The sequence below is a fragment of the Salvelinus namaycush genome, chromosome 3 (assembly GCF_016432855.1).
Source record: "Salvelinus namaycush isolate Seneca chromosome 3, SaNama_1.0, whole genome shotgun sequence".
Lineage (NCBI taxonomy): Eukaryota > Metazoa > Chordata > Actinopteri > Salmoniformes > Salmonidae > Salvelinus > Salvelinus namaycush.
In genome coordinates, this window is record NC_052309.1 from 87,744,286 (window position 1) to 87,762,281 (window position 17,996).

General features: G+C 42.2%; 1 protein-coding gene across 5 annotated transcripts; it reads left to right on the plus strand.

Annotated features, from left to right (window-relative positions):
• Positions 1 to 1,973: 1,973 nt before the first annotated feature.
• Positions 1,974 to 17,996, plus strand: LOC120041758 (somatostatin receptor type 2-like). 5 transcript variants are annotated; one of them, XM_038986629.1, is made up of 4 exons: positions 1,974 to 2,048; positions 2,256 to 2,834; positions 13,099 to 13,873; positions 15,316 to 17,996. In XM_038986629.1, exons 3-4 carry the CDS (start codon positions 13,163 to 13,165, stop codon positions 15,724 to 15,726), a joined length of 1,122 nt encoding a protein of 373 aa, XP_038842557.1. In that variant the 5' UTR covers positions 1,974 to 2,048; positions 2,256 to 2,834; positions 13,099 to 13,162; the 3' UTR covers positions 15,727 to 17,996. The 5 variants fall into 5 exon arrangements, with proteins under 5 accessions (XP_038842557.1, XP_038842574.1, XP_038842551.1 ...); XM_038986646.1 differs by lacking the exon at positions 2,256 to 2,834 and having other exon boundaries at positions 1,988 to 2,048; XM_038986623.1 differs by lacking the exon at positions 1,974 to 2,048 and having other exon boundaries at positions 2,062 to 2,834.

Here is a 17,996-nt window from a genome sequence, read left to right on the forward strand (position 1 = left end):
GCACAGTGCAGAATGCTCAATGAGGTTAAGAAGAATCCTAGAGTGTCAGCTAAAGACTTACAGAAATCTCTGGAACATGCTAACATCTCTGTTGACAAGTCTACGATACGTTAAACACTAAACACTGCTGTCCAAAAAAAACATTGTTGCACGTCTGAAGTTTTCAAAAGAGCACCTGGATGTTCCACAGCGCTTCTGGCAAAATATTTTGTGGACAGATTAAACTAAAGTTGAGTTGTTTGGAAGGAACACACAACACTATGTGTGGAGAAAAAAAGGCACACCACAGCAACATCAAAACCTCATCCCAACTGTAAAGTATGGTGGAGGGAGCATCATGGTTTGGGGCTGCTTTGCTGCCTCAGGGCCTGGACAGCTTGCTATCATCGATGGAAAAAATAATTCCCAAGTGTATCAAGACATTTTGCAGGAGAATGTTAGGCTATCTGTCTGCCAATTGAAGCTCAACAGAAGTTGGGTGATGCAACAGGACAACAACCCAAAACACAGAAGTAAATCAACAACATAATGGCTTCAACAAAAGAAAATACATCTTCTAGAGTGGCCCAGTCAGAGTCCTGACCTCAACCCGATTGAGATGCTGTGGCATGACCTCGAGAGCGGTTTTCACCAGACATGTTAAGAATATTGTTGAATTGAAACAGTTTTGTAAAGATGAATGGTCCAAAATTCCTCCTGACCGTTGTGCAGGTCTGATCCGCAACTACAGAAAACATTTTGTTGAGTTTATTGCTGCCAAAGGAGGGTAAATGCAAAGGTTCACATACTTTTTCCGCCCTACACTGTGAATGTGTACATGGTGTGTTCAATAAAGACATGAAAATGTATAATTGTTTGTGTGTTATTAGTTTAAGCAGACTGTGTTTGTCTATTGTTGTGACTAAAATGACGATCAGATCAAATTTTATGACCAATTTATGCAGAAATCCAGGTAATTCCAAAGGGTTCACATACTTTCTCTTGCCACTGTAACGTCATTGAAATTATGCGAAAACAACCATTGTGTGTCATTTAAATGGAAGAAAGAATGGTTGGGATTTCAAGGACAACAGCAATTTAGAAGTCTGTGGTTATCTAATGTGAATGGTGAGGGTAGAAGAGGCAGGTCTTGGTTTGACATACACAGCCATGGCCTATCTTTTATCTGCAGTGTCACAGATACAAACCCCCGGAATGTCCACTTACTGGCTTACACTCTGTAGGATGGCAAGGATAATGTCCAAAGAGTGCCAGCAGCACGAATTACGCAAGTAAGAACTCTACAGACAGCTATATTGATCCTCTAATACAGGACTAGTAAAGGCCCAGTGCACTACTTTTGTGAGAGAAAAAAAATATTATAAAATATATATTTATATATTCTGATTTTTCAGGCGTCCCGCAGCAACCCTACTTCCCGCGGCTATGTGAATAGGGTGCTATTTAGGACCCACTTGACTCTTCCCTCTGATCAAAAAAATATTAGAGGAAAGGACATGGTAGTTGAATCTGTTACACAATAGTTCTTGTTCCACACAGTTTCATACCAGGCTTCAAATACTATTACAAATATTTTTAACACTTACCTTTATTTTTTATTTGCCTGCCAAGAGTTTTGAATTTTCGGGGGACTTTCTATTGGTTCCATTGTGTCAGGCAAGCTTAATCAGGCCCTAGAGTATTTTAAATGATTTGGAATAGTATTTGAACCCAGGTCTGCACAATAAACTATGCTCCTGGGAGTGCTGCAGCTCAGCATGAAGGCAGCAGAACAGCGTTCGCCGTTCTTTTTAATGCCAAAGATAACAGTTGTCTGTCTGCTGCATGTTGTTGTCTTTTTTTGCGTTTGGAAGCTGTCGATGATCAGAAGGGTAAACGCAACTGTGTGAATAACTTGGTTCTCGTCCACTCAAAGCTATGTGTGACGCTGGTATGGTGTCTCATGTCCCCTCCTCTACCTCACTGGTTGGCTACTGGTTGGCTACTTTCACAATCCGGGTCGAATGAACAGTATGTTTGACATAGGCTGCACAGCAAAAATACAAGAGGTATCTGGCATAATTTAGCTCTAATAATTATGTTAACATAACGACTATCATTTTCAATACATTTGGTTAATATATTTACTTGATGATCTCTAGGCCTATAATCAATAAATCATGACATTTCCAATAATTATTTTTAATCTCACAACTCAAATAAAGACCGGAGGTAAACAAGGCTTCAGCACACTAACCACCTTCATCTTTTCGTAGTGTGCTGCCTCAGTCCGAACGTAATAACCTGGTGACAACGAGGTTACTGCATGCTTTGATTTTTTTAAATGGGAGGAAACGGAGAAGGAACGGGGAAATAACGGACCAGTAACTCAATCTGTGCGTTGGGCTGGAGAACAGTAGCAAGCAGCAGCAACAGCCCTGTACGAGGTCTCTACCCGGTGTCTGTCATTACAAGCTGTGAGTAGCTAATACAAGCTGCGCGCGCTCCGCATCTCCACTCTATCCGGCCCTTTTCACTCAAGGCATTCTCTGTGCGCACTTTACCATGTAGCCAGACGCACAGAGTCGTTCCGCATACATTTATTTATTTTCTTGCGTAGACACATTTTCAATGATCTCGATCTTTTTTACCATTTATTTCAGCATGATGGCAAATTATCAAAGGTTGGTTATTTTGAAAGGTGAATTCAAATGGCAGAGAGCTGTCAAACCTCGTTTCGGCTGAACGTGTTGGAGAGGTGTTTGAGAAGGTTTCATGGTGGGAAATGAAGACCCAGTGAACTCAGATAAATGGAATAAAGTTTAACATTGGATTATATTTAATCGATTTTAAAGGTAAGGAAAATATAGAAATGTGTCATTATCAAAATGCAATGTTATATCGGGTCTTAAAATTTTCCAACTGACATTTTCTGTCAATTTAAGTGTATGAAAAAATTATTTAGTCTATAATTCTTATTCAGTCATCATGGTAAAGAAACACAATGGAAATCATGTGTGTTGATGTTATTGAAATATTGATTAAATATTTAATCTTCAAATCAGACTATCGCTTTACTTACTTTTTTCAAATGTATTGGCACATTCATAGACAGTGACTTATGACACTATTTTATCAGATTACTATCATTGGATTAACTCTTTCATGTTGCGCATATTTACATTTTGATGGTTCCAATCCCTGACCACTCTCTGTGATCACATCTGAAACGTGGATTTGAATGTTCTGATCATCGGCTCAACAGGGTCAGTTGCTGCAAGAACAAACAGATGAGTAGCTCCTTATCGTCTATTCCAGATTTCCCACACAGCCCTTTAAATCACTGCGCTAAAGGTTTGTGACAGAGTCACTGTGTGCCTGAAAAGACAGAGCGGAGTAAGCTGGCAGAACAAGATGGCAAGCTATCAGGTGCATCGTGACAGTGCTCTACAGCACGTTGAGTTAGAATACGACATAAGGGGCGACAGGTAGCCTAGTGGTTAGAGGTTTAGGCCAGTAACTGAAAGGTTGCTAGATCAAATCCCCTGGGGCTGACAAAGTAAAAATATGTCGTTCTGCCCATAAACAAGGCAGTTAACCCACTGTTCCTAGGCCGTCATTGTAAATAAGAATTTGTTCTTAACTGACTTGGCTAGTTAAATAAAGGTCAAATAAAAGTAATAATAATAATAAAATGTAAAGATCCAGTGCAAGGTAGCAATCTGTCAGGTAGTGCCTGAACATCACTCATGTGGTCTATTCTAAACCAAAGCAATGTAAAGCATTGACCCAGCCGGTGAAGAGAAACTGGCAGACAATCTATCAGGTGCCTGAACAGAGATCTATTATATTCTAAACCAATGTAAAGCATTGTGTTGCGATTTCGTTCTGAAGGTAGGTAAGGAGTCAAGCGCAGGAGAGCAGAGATGTCAATGTAGCGTTTTTTTAATAGGCAAGTCCAAAAACGGTACAGGTACAATCACACAAAAAAAACGCCCAAGACAATGGGAACTCACAGTTACACACGGAAGGAGAAAAAACCAACGCTCCTTACTATAATAAACACACGTGAATAAACTGAGGAAAGCCTCCACAATCAACATGAAAAGAATCCTGCACAAACCTAGGCGGGAAAACAGGGGTAAATATACACACAGGAATTAAAGAAAATGAAAACCAGGTGTGAATGAACCAAAGACAAAACAAACGGAAAAATAAAAATGGATCGGTGATGGCTTGTAGGCCGGCGACGCCGACCGCCGAGCACCGCCCGAACAAGGAGAGGAACCATCTTCGGTGGAAGTCGTGACACATTGACCCAGCCAGTGAAGAGAAAGGGGTATAAACTGGCAGACAATCTATCAGGTGCCTGAACAGAGATCTATTATACTATATTCTAAACCAAAGCAATATAAAGTATTGAGCGGTGGTCTATTCTATTTCATTCTAAATCAATACACTGTAAAGCATTTAGACAGCGTTGGTTTATGCGAGCTGGCCCAGAACGTCTTGGAGCAAGAGCCTATCTCCTGTTTCTGTAGCGTGAGGCAGCTTGAGTAACCCCCTGGACAGGACGCTAGTCTATGGCAGGGCCTTACCCGAAATCTCATACCTCCTTATCTCCTTAATGCTGAGTGCCAAGCAGAGACGTATCAGGTCCCATTTTTACAGCCCTTGGCAGTGTGTGAATTACAGGGGGCCAAGGGGGGGGGGGGGCTCTGCCCCCTTGAATGAGACATGAGCTCCCCTGAATACAACAAGGGTCAAACTTTGGGGGGGGACTTTAATTTATGGGTCCAGTCCACTAGCGAACTATCAACATTGTTTCAGCTGGGCCCCTCACAGTTTTCTACGCTAATGAACTCGGGACAGACACAGACAGCTGTTTTCCATGCTAATGAACTCGGGACAGACACAGACAGCTGTTTTCCATGCTAATGAACTCGGGACAGACACAGACAGCTGTTTTCCATGCTAATGAACTCGGGACAGACACAGACAGCTGTTTTCCACGCTAATGAACTCGGGACAGACACAGACAGCTGTATTCCATGCCAATGAACTCGGGACAGACACAGACAGCTGTTTTCCATGCTAATGAACTCGGGACAGACACAGACAGCAGTTTTCCACGCCAATGAACTTGGGACAGACACAGACAGCAGTTTTCCACGCTAATGAACTCGGGACAGACACAGACAGCTGTTTTCCATGCTAATGAACTCGGGACAGACACAGACAGCTGTTTTCCACGCTAATGAACTCGGGACAGACACAGACAGCTGTTTTCCACGCCAATGAACTCGGGACAGACACAGACAGCTGTTTTCCATGCTAATGAACTCGGGACAGACACAGACAGCTGTTTTCCACGCTAATGAACTCGGGACAGACACAGACAGCAGTTTTCCATGCTAATGAACTCGGGACAGACACAGACAGCTGTTTTCCACGCTAATGAACTCGGGACAGACACAGACAGCAGTTTTCCACGCTAATGAACTCGGGACAGACACAGACAGCTGTTTTCCACGCTAATGAACTCGGGACAGACACAGACAGCTGTTTTCCATGCTAATGAACTCGGGACAGACACAGACAGCAGTTTTCCACGCTAATGAACTCGGGACAGACACAGACAGCTGTTTTCCACGCTAATGAACTCGGGACAGACACAGACAGCAGTTTTCCACGCTAATGAACTCGGGACAGACACAGACAGCTGTTTTCCACGCTAATGAACTCGGGACAGACACAGACAGCAGTTTTCCACGCCAATGAACTCGGGACAGACACAGACAGCTGTTTTCCACACCAATGAACTCGGGACAGACACAGACAGCAGTTTTCCATGCCAATGAACTCGGGACAGACACAGACAGGCATGTTTTCCACGCTAATGAACTCGGGACAGACACAGACAGCTGTTTTCCACGCTAATGAACTCGGGACAGACACAGACAGCTGTTTTCCATGCTAATGAACTCGGGACAGACACAGACAGCTGTATTCCATGCTAATGAACTCGGGACAGACACAGACAGCTGTTTTCCACGCTAATGAACTCGGGACAGACACAGACAGCTGTTTTCCACGCTAATGAACTCGGGACAGACACAGACAGCAGTTTTCCACGCCAATGAACTCGGGACAGACACAGACAGCTGTTTTCCATGCTAATGAACTCGGGTCAGACACAGACAGCTGTATTTGGATACCGTATTTCAGCCTCTTTTCTATCAGGTGCCAATCAGCCCATATGTTGTCTATTCTATTGAGGCAGGGCCTGAAAAGACAGAGGGAAGTCATCTGGTAGAACAATGAATCAGGTTCCTAAACAACCCACAGGAGGACTTCTAGTCTATTCTTCTCTATATTATATTATATTTTATTCTTCTCTATATTCTATTCTATTTAATTTGATTCTATTTAATTCTATTTAATTTGATTCTATTTAATTCTATATTTCAATTCTACCACTAGGCTTAGATCCAGACTACTGAGACTGAACCACTTGTTGACGAATTGCTCAATGTTGCATTCAATACATACTGTACAGTGCATCTATTCATAGTTCAGTAGCCAACGTCAACCCACCAACCTCATTTCAACAAGTCCAAATTGTACATCTAAGCATGGAGCAAGCATGTTGCATCATGCATCTGAAATGGCACCCTATTTCCTATGGGTCCTGGTCAAAAGTGGTGCACTATGTAGGTAATAGGGTCCCATTCGGGATGCAGGATATGATTAGGTAATTACACTGAGTGTACAAAACATTAGGAACACCGTGCTAATATTGAGTTGCCCCCCTCCCCCCTTTGCCCTCCGAACAGCCTCAATTCGGTGGGGCATGGACTCTAGAAGGTGTTGAAAGCATTCCACAGGGATGCTGGCCCATGTTGACTCCAATGCTTCCCACAGTTGTGTCAGTTGAGTGTGAAAAAACAAGCAGTATTGCAGTTCTTGACACAGGCTTAAAAGTCCTTCTTTAACCTGTCCCCTCCCCTTTATCTACACTGATTGAAGTGGATTTAACAAGTGACATCAATAAGGGATCATAGCTTTTACCTGGCTTCACCTGGTCAATCTATGTCATGGAAAGAGCAGCTGTTCCTAATGTTTTGTACAAATCAAATCAAATGTTTATTTGTCACATACACATATCTAGCAGATGTTATTGCGAGTGCAGCGAAATGCTTCAGTGTACAGCAGTGTTGTGAATTTGGTGCATTGATAGCAACCGTTTCAGTTGTTAGGCTACTCTCTTTGTCTCTGGCACGGTAGGTGACGAGCTAGCTTCTCATTAAACAACATAATGAGGATTTCTATCAGCCTAATCGAGGTGTTCTTACAAGGCTGGATTTCTTCTAATGCGACTGTCGCTGTAGGTATAATGCTGTAGGTATAATGCTGTAGGTATAATGCTGTAGGTATAATGTTGTAGGTATAATGCTGTAGGTATAATGCTGTAGTTATAATGCTGTAGGTATAATGCTGTAGGTATAATGCTGTAGGTATAATGCTTTAGGTATAATGCCGGGAGCCGCTTGTGGATTTGACAGCTCTAATGCAATTCCACCTCTGACACTGCCAAACAACCGCTATGTGGGTGTCAGCTAGCGGGGACCTGATAGAATGTAGCCCACGGGCTGCGCCCCAAATGCCACTCTATGGGCAGTGGACACCCTATGGGCAGTGGACACCCTATGGGCAGTGGACACCCTATGGGCAGTGGACACCCTATGGGCAGTGGACACCCTATGGGCCCTGGTCAAAGTAGTACAGCACAAAGGGAGGGAATAGGGTTCTATTTGGGACGAACACATGGACACGTGGCCCAGGCAATGTCATCATCTGTTTTACTGTTTTGTTTTCAACATCCCACAGACCCCTCCCTCCTCCCTCGTATCTGGTGTTGCTTATTTAGCACAACAATACCCATATCTCAGACACCGCCGAGGCAGCTTTCACTGTGCAGGAGGTGCAATGACAAATTGTCATAATGAAAGACGTTATGATGTTGATATTATCTCAGGTTGGCAGGGGGCATCCCTCCCACGGCGTGCTGACACCAAACTGCACTCTAATTTGACTCTGTCACGGCTCACTGATTGTGGTGCCGCAGTCCTTCCTTTCTTTCAATTACATAGGCGGGAAGCATTTACATACTCATTTGCATTCATTCCCACCCCCTAATAAATACACGTTTTCTATAACAGTGGAGAGGAGTAACCTTTGGGTTGTTATTTACTGAGGGAAGAATATAGTCTAGTATCAAGTGAAGGACAAGCAGTTCTCAGGAAGGGGGCTGTGACTGGGGAGTTGACTGAATGACTTCCCTACGGTGTGTGTGTGTGTGTGTGTGTGTGTGTGTGTGTGTGTGTGTGTGTGTGTGTGTGTGTGTGTGTGTGTGTGTGTGTGTGTGTGTGTGTGTGTGTAGCGCAGTGTGTGTGTGAGTGCATACGTACGTTTGTGTGTGTGTCTGTGTCCATGTGTATGTGCATACGTGTGTGTGTGCCAATGACTGGAACGAACTGCAAAAATCTCTGAAGCTGGAGACTCTTACCTCCCTCACTAGCTTTAAGCACCAGCTGTCAGAGCAGCTCACAGATCACTGCACATAGCTCATCTGTAAATAGCCCATCCAATCTACCTCATCCCCATAATGTATTTATTTATTTATCTTATTTATTTATTTACCTTTGCTCCCCAGTATCTCTACTTGCACATTCATCTTCTGCACACCCTACCATTCCAGTGTTTAATTGCTATATTGTAATTACTTCGCCACCATGGCCTATTTATTGCCTTACCTCTCTTAACCTACCTCATTTGCACACACTGTATATTTTTCTACTGTATTATTGATTCTATGTTTGTTTATTCCATGTGTAACTCTGTGTTGTTGTATGTGTCGAACTGCTTTGCTTTATCTTGGCCAGGTCGCAGTTGTAAATGAGACTAGCTTACCTGGTTAAATAAAGATGAAAAAATTATTATAATAATGTGTGTGTGTGTTGCAGTGTGCTAGTCTAGCGGACATGACAACATAAACTAGCTGGAAACCTGTACTCAGACTTGTGATAAAAGGCAGAACTGAAGCTTTTCCATTTGGTATTTAAAAGGAGAGGGAATTCCCAGGGGAGCTCTCCATACACACCAGGGCCCTACTGTTTCCATTTGGTATTTAAAAGGAGAGGGAATTCCCAGGGGAGCTCTCCATACACACCAGGGCCCTCCTGTTGCAGCTTTTAATCTGCTGTGGGATTACATTTGATAAGGGCCTTTAAGGCTGAATGGTAGAAGAAGTACCCAACATGCTGTGAAACCAATGACTGAGTGGTTAAACAGCTGGGCCCTCCTACAGAGGTATCATGACTCATGTCCCTCACTAATGCTTTTGTGTGGGCAGTGATGGCCCAATTCAATATATTTCACCGCATTCTCTGTGAAACAATGAATTGTACAGTGCCTTTGGGAAAGTATTCAAACCCTTTGACTTTTATTGTGTTACAAAGTGGGATTCAAGTGGATTAAATTGTCATTTTTTGTCAATGATCTACACAAGATACTCTAATGTCAAAGTGGAAGAACAATTCCAACATTTGTAAAAAAAAATATATATATATAAAAAATAATACAGTAATATATATCTTGATTAGATAAGTATTAAACCACCTGAGTCAATACATGTTAGAATTACCTCTGGGAGCAATTACAGCTGTGAGTCTTTCTGGGTAAGTCTCTAAGAGCTTTGCACACCTGGATTGTTCAACATTTGCACTTTTTTTATTTTTTTATTCTTCAAGTTCTGTGAAGTTGGTAGTTGATCCTTGCTAGACAGCCATTTCCAAGTCTTGCCATAGATTTTCAAGCCAATTTAAGTCAAAACTGTAACTAGACCACTCAGGAACATTCAATGTCATCTTGATAGGCAACGGCAGTGTATATTTGGCCTATAGGTTTTCCACTAGAATTTTGCCTGTGCTTAGCTCTATTCTGTTTAATTTTATCCTAAAAAAACTCCCTAGTCCTTGCCGATGACAAGCATACCCATTACATGATGCAGCGACCACCATGCTTGAAAATATGAAGTGATACTCAGTGATGTGTTATGTTGGTAACTACAATGTTGTTGATCCATCCTCAGTTTTCTCCTATCACAGCCATTAAACTCTGTAACTGTTTTAAAGTCACGATTGGCTTCATGGTGAAATCCCTGAGCGGTTTTCTTCCTCTCTGGCAACTGAGTTAGGATGGACACCTGTATCTTTGTAGTGACTGGGTGTATAGATACACCCTCCAAAAAGTAATTAATGACGTCACCATGCTCAAAGGGATATTCAATGTCTGCTTTCTTTTCTTTCACCCATCTACCAATAGGTGCCCTTCTTTGTGAGGCATTGGAAAACTTCCCTTGGCTTTATGGTTGAATCTGCGTTTGAAATTCACTGCTCGACTGAGGGACCTTACAGATAATTGTATGTGTGGAGTACAAGGATGAGGTAGTGATTTAAAAAATCATGTTAAACACTATTATTTCACACAGAGTGAGTCCATGCAACATATTATGTGACTTGTTAAACAAATGTTTACTCCTGAACTTATTTAGGCTTGCCATAACAAACGGGTTGAATACTTATTGACTCAAGACATTTGAGCTTTCATTTGTAAAAAAAAAAAAAAAAAACTACATTTAATCAATTTTATATTCAGGCTGTAACACAACAAAATGTGTAAAAAGTCAAAGGGTTTGAATACTTTCTGAAGGCACTGTATATTTTATCCCAAATGGGATCCAAATCAGGGGACATGTGCCCTCGGTTAATGGGCTTTAATGGAGCATGATGCCTATGCATTCGTGGACAGGATAAAGGTCTATCCCCATCGATTTTCGAAGATCATGGGGCTTACCCAGTACTGATTACCACAGGCTGACTGTAGACAGAGGCTGCAGCTGAACCAGCCAACCAAGAGTCTCTCTCTCAGCAGACACCTCCAGGGCCAGGGTCCTCATTTATAATCTTATGTACATTTCACACTCAATTTCTGCGTATGCCATTTCTGAAAAGTCTGTGCACTTACAATAATATTGAGATTTATAAACGTGGCGCAAGCCATACATTGCATGTTTCCCGTTAGATATCAGGCCTGTCATAAAACTGTGTGCGCCTGAACGAGCATTAAAACTCTGCCTGGAAGACGCCTCCATTCACCTTTTATAGTGACAATAACGTCCTTTATTTCCTGTATAATGTGGAACTATTGCCATTTGGCCACTGCATGCAAACGACAAATTGGTGTTCAATATTTAGTTTATTGGGTTTATACTGTATGTCCAGCCTTGGTATAGGCTCTGAGATTAAATAGGTAATGATGTCGCGCTCCTATTGCACATCAATACTGTAGCCTACCCATACCGTCAACCATTATTTATGTATGCAGGGCTTACAAATGAGGCCCCAGGAACCAATGGTCTGAAGTGTGATTGCAACACAGGTTACACAGTGGTTACCAAGTTACATAAGGACATTAGTAAATATATACCCAATGCATTGGAGGTAGGGGAGAGCAAGCTGCCCTGTGTGCCAGACCTGGGTTCACATAGTATGTGTTCTTTGAGTGTTTGATTGGGTCTGTCTGGAGTGCCAGAGGGGTGGGGTTTACAGTTCTGGGACTATTTCATTGGTTCCATTACGCCAGGCAAGCTCAATCAAGCCCAGGTAAAGTATTTGAAATAATTTGAAATAGTATTTAAACCAGGTCTGCCTGTGTGGTTTCAAAAGCCATCCCATCTCTTCCTGGTTTGAGACAGGTTATTTTTACAGTCGTCTGTGATGAGCATAGTTTTATTGCAACAGCACAAGCGTGGCTGCACTCATTAAAATCCTAATCAATTAAGTCAACAGCATGTGCCATCCTCGGAGCTGAGGGGGGCAGAATTACCTGCATTGTCTGGAAAAGACAATCACTTTTAGTTATGCTACAGTCTACACGTAAGCATTTGTAGACAGTCATAATAGTCTTCATATTGTTATAGTCAGTGGTGTAAAGTACTCAAGTAAAACTACTTTAAAGTACTACTTAAGTAGTTATTTTGGTATCGGTACTTGACTATTTATATTTTTGACTACTTTTACTTAACTACATTCCTAAAGAAACTAATGTACTTTTTACTCCATGAAACCCAAAGGTACTCATTACATTTTGAATGCTTAGGAGGACAGAAAAATTCACACACTTATCAAGAGAACATCCCTGGTCATCCCTACTGCCCCTGATCTGGCAGACTCACTAAACACACATGCTTTGTTTGTAAATTATGTCTGTTGGAATGTGACCCTGGTTATCCAGAAAAAAATGAAAATTATGCCTGTTTAATAATATAAGGAATTTGAAATTACTTATACTTTTAAGTGTATTTGAGCAATTACATGTACTCTTCATACGTAAGTATATTTATAACCAAATACATTTAGACTTTTACTCAAGTAGTATTTTACTGGGTGACTTTCACTTTTACTTGAGTCATTTTCTATTAAGGTATCTTTACTTTTACTCAAGTATGACAATTGGGTACCTTTCCCACCACTAGTTACTGCTAATATAATAAACTAATATTATCAAACGTGTTTAAGCCCAGCTTGGACAAAAAGGGTTCTAAACAGAGGGACTTGGAAATCCAAAACAATTTACTCCAAGTTACCTCAATTTAGAAAAACAAGAACTGCAATGATCTTTGAGGTTCATTAGGGACAAAAGAATGTAAGATTATTTGTAATGAAAATCTGAGGGGGGAGGGGAACAGAGAGTATATGTACGTTTATATTTCGTAACTGTCTGCTGTTATATTTTGGGAGGCTTTTCAAAAATGTCTGTTCCCTAGAGAGAGAGAATGAGAGACAGAGACCGAGAGAGAGACTGAGAGACAGAGACCGAGAGAGAGACTGAGAGACAGAGACCGAGAGAGAGACTGAGAGACAGAGACTGAGAGACAGAGACTGAGAGACAGAGACTGAGAGAGAGACTGAGAGACAGAGACCGAGAGAGAGCGAGAGGCCACATTGATTCTGAGAGGCACCACATTGATTCTGTTATTTTATTCCATCCATGCAGGTGGGATGTCATAGTCAGAGTTCCTTGGATATCTGAGAGACATTGAGGAACCACCAGAGCAACCATGGACTCCTGGGTGTTCCCCTCCACGCTCCCCAACCTAACCGAAGAACCCCTGATGTACGACAGCTTTATTCTGGGCAACGAGTCAACGGAACCCAATGGTACCTATATGGGCGACAACACGTTCAACCAGACCAGCACCATGGTCATCACCTTCCTCTACTTCCTGGTGTGTGGTATCGGTCTCTGTGGCAACGCCCTTGTGATCTACGTCATCCTGCGCTACGCCAAGATGAAGACGGTCACGAATATTTACATCATGAATTTGGCAGTCGCAGATGTTCTGTTCATGTTGGGGTTACCGTTCATCGCCATTCAGCTGGCGCTGGTCCACTGGCCGTTCGGTGCGGTGCTGTGCCGCGTGGTCATGACCGTGGACTCACTCAACCAGTTCACCTCCATCTTCTGCCTTATGGTCATGAGCATCGACCGCTACCTGGCCGTGGTGCACCCCATCCGGTCCACCAAGTGGCGCAAGCCACGTATGGCCAAGACCATCAACCTGGCGGTGTGGGGGGTGTCACTCCTGGTCAACCTGCCTATCATAATCTACAGCGGTTTAATCACCAAGCACAACAGTTGCTTCTGTACCATCGTGTGGCCGGAGCCTGAGGAGGCCTACTACACCGCCTTCATGTTCTACACCTTCGTCCTGGGTTTCTTCCTCCCGCTCATGGTCATCTGCCTGTGTTACCTTCTCATCATCATCAAGGTCAGTCTCATGGTCACCTGCCTGTGTTACCTCACCATCATCATTAAGGTCGTACTAGTTTTACATCGTTCTGCCACCACTACGGTGTCCATATTAGGACATCCTCAGTGTTACCTGCTGAGACCAAGGCGGACCTACATAGATGAGACTGACATCTCCATGACTACTGCCGCCTTTCTATACTTCTATTTTCATTTGAACCTGACTAAATTGTTGTGACCTATTGTTTGTTGTGACCTATCGTATGTTATAATGGTAGCACAGCATGTCTACTTTAATCTATCGTATGTTGTAATGGTAGCACAGCGTGTCTACTTTAATCTATCGTATGTTGTAATGGTAGCACAGCGTGTCTACTTTAATCTATCGTATGTTGTAATGGTAGCACAGCGTGTCTACTTTAATCTATCGTATGTTGTAATGGTAGCACAGCGTGTCTACTTTAATCTATTGTATGTTGTAATGATAGCACAGCGTGTCTACTTTAATCTATCGTATGTTGTAATGGTAGCACAGCGTGTCTACTTTAATCTATCGTATGTTATAATGGTAGCACAGCATGTCTACTTTAATCTATCGTATGTTGTAATGGTAGCACAGCGTGTCTACTTTAATCTATTGTATGTTGTAATGGTAGCACAGCGTGTCTACTTTAATCTATCGTATGTTGTAATGGTAGCACAGCGTGTCTACTTTAATCTATCGTATGTTATAATGGTAGCACAGCATGTCTACTTTAATCTATCGTATGTTATAATGGTAGCACAGCGTGTCTACTTTAATCTATCGTATGTTGTAATGGTAGCACAGCGTGTCTACTTTAATCTATCGTATGTTGTAATGGTAGCACAGCGTGTCTACTTTAATCTATCGTATGTTATAATGGTAGCACAGCATGTCTACTTTAATCTATCGTATGTTGTAATGATAGCACAGCGTGTCTACTTTAATCTATCGTATGTTGTAATGATAGCACAGCGTGTCTACTTTAATCTATCGTATGTTATAATGGTAGCACAGCGTGTCTACTTTAATCTATCGTATGTTGTAATGGTAGCACAGCGTGTCTACTTTAATCTATCGTATGTTGTAATGATAGCACAGCGTGTCTACTTTAATCTATCGTATGTTGTAATGGTAGCACAGCGTGTCTACTTTAATCTATCGTATGTTGTAATGGTAGCACAGCGTGTCTACTTTAATCTATCGTATGTTGTAATGATAGCACATCATGTCTACTTTAATCTATAATTTTCTTCTTTTGTTTTTGCCTGTGCCTTGAGATGTAGCTATATTTACCTATATTTTAAAGTGGGCTATACAGATAAAATCTATAATTATTACTACTATTAAAGGGAAGTCCTCAGGGATCTGTGTCGGGTCTCCTAATATTTATGTTTTTTTTAAAGAGTGCTATACAAATACAATCTTTCATTTTTTAGGTGAAGTCGTCAGGGATCCGTGTCGGGTCCACTAAGAGGAAGCGCTCGGAGAGGAAGGTGACCCGCATGGTGTCCATCGTGGTTGCCGTGTTCGTCTTCTGCTGGCTGCCCTTCTATGTCTTCAATGTGACGTCGGTGACAGGAACCATCTCCACCACGCCCTTCCTGAGGAGCACCTTTGCCTTCGTGGTTGTCCTGGGTTACGCCAACTCGTGTGCCAACCCCATCCTTTACGCGTTCCTGTCGGAGAACTTCAAGAAGAGCTTCCAGAACGTTCTGTGTCGGAAGAAGGTGGGCGGCCTGGATGTGATTGAGCGCAGCGACAGCAAGCAGGACAAGTCGCGCATGATGAATGACCCCACGGAGACTCAAAGCACGCTGCTCAATGGAGACCTGCAGACCAGCATTTGATGCTTGTTAATTCTAACGCATCCCATATGTGTGATCTATACAGACATCTTTGATTTCACATCAACTCTCCCTCACCCTCACAAGCTCATCACACACAAACAAATAAACTAACAAAACACACACACACACACACACACACACACACACACACACACACACACACACACACACACACACACACACACACACACACACACACACACACACACACACACACACACACACGTGTTTCTGCAGGTGGAATTGGTCATCCTGACCTGTTATCATGCCCTATGAACAGCTCACATATGGAGAGGGATTGTAGTTTATCTCATGGTGTGATATTTTGTAAGCATTTTCTTCTCCCTGTGGACGAGGTGAAAAAATGCCAAAGGAACTAAGCCCTCATGGTGTCTGCTCCTCAACGGCTGTTATCACGTTCTTTATGTCTCATATCTCTGTTTATCAACTCTCTCTTTACTTTCTCAAAAGACATACAATGACATGACATTGGGTTTTCCTGGTCGTAAAACCCATACATTGTGATATATTCATAAAGGAGAGAATACTAACTGTAGTTGTGACTTTGCTTTCTGGTGTTAGGGTGGAAAGCTGAAGACGTGTACTGAGTGTATTGACGCTAGTGGACAGTGACAGGATCATGTGAGGACCAGAACAGGGTTGTGTTCATTAGGCCCCAAATGGAAGAAAAGGGACTGAACCCGGGAAGTGCTACCTGAACTTGTCTAATAAGAAACATGTGTTTTCCTCTGCAGAGCATTTTGACATGTTGTGTCCTGATAAGTCCCAGACCGTTACCTACGGTTACTGATTGACAGCAGATGAGACTTAACCATGGAGAACAAGGATTCCCTGCACATACGTTTACACTAGCAGGGAGAACCTCCACCTCAATCTGTATCTTTGTCACATTGTCCTGTAGCCGAGATAAATAACAGACTAGGACGTAGGAAGTATGCCAAAGTGAGACTAGGACTATAGCAGACTCACTGTGTGCGTATTGTCTGTTTACAAAGATTGTGTGTCCAAAATGGTGGGCTCTGCAGAATGTGGAATTAGTAACATGCCTCTATTCTTAGATAGAGTATTACTTAACACAACAGTGAGCAGCAGGCCACATCACCTCTGGATCATTACACCAAGGTGTAGTTTGGTTATCTAATGACTTACTACAGAGAGAGGAGGAACAGTAGATATACTGGAACTACTTTGAAATGACATAAAAACACATGATATCCCAAATGGTTAAGTTGCAGGCACAAGCCCTGCTGAGACCGATGCTGTCCAAATATGGACTCTGTAAAGTCGGTTTAACATTATGGTTGACCTTAGTGCTTCTTTTTTTAATCTCAGAAAGACACATATTTGCTGTGGACAAATATTCAGCAGTGAGTCATGGACCAACAGCAAAGAGCTGAACAGAGTTACAGAGTTGGAATCACATGACCTAATGATGCCTCTATGAATGCACCCTTACTATGTAATTGAACAGTTTCTCTCTGTGTGTGTGAGAGAGTGAGTGTGTGTGTGTACACGTGTGTGTGTACTGTACATACAGTGTTTTATTTGATACAGCATTCAGTCCAAGGCCATGATTTGTTAAAGTGTAGAATGAGTAGATATTGTACCCAATATGGATACCAGGTGACCTCACCAGGAAAAACTCAAGGCCCAAATTATTATTATAGCCCCGTGTTTCTTGGTCAGGTCACATGATCAGAAAGGGTGCAGAGTCCTACTATAGAGAGGAATGCTGACATGTTGTTATATTGACGATATTAGCATGGCATCGACCAAGGCTAATCACTAACCAGACTGCTGCTAGACTCTATAGACTCCAACGTGTGCTGTAATTGTCAAGTCAACATTGTTATGTCGTGGTTGAGAATCAATTCATTCATTTTTCGTCTAAGCTGAATAGAACTGTTTGGTAGTTTAGATAGCAAAGACAATGCATTTTTCAATCACTATTGTCCAGTCCGATTTGAAACCATCACGTCACGTTTCACGTCATTCATAAATTGTTGCTCTTGCTTTTATGTTGCTGTTACAGAATAATGTCCAAGAAAGACCAGTCTTTGCTTCAGCAGGTATTGAATAATGTAGTGTTCTTCATTGCTGAAAATTAAGCAGCGCTAACCTGTTTCTCTGTCAAGCAACATTTCTTCAAAGCCCAAAGAACAAATCCACAGTCTGATCAGTTACAGATCAAAATGGCAGTTGTCAAAAACACTGCAGGTCATGCTACAAACACCGATAAATCTCTACCG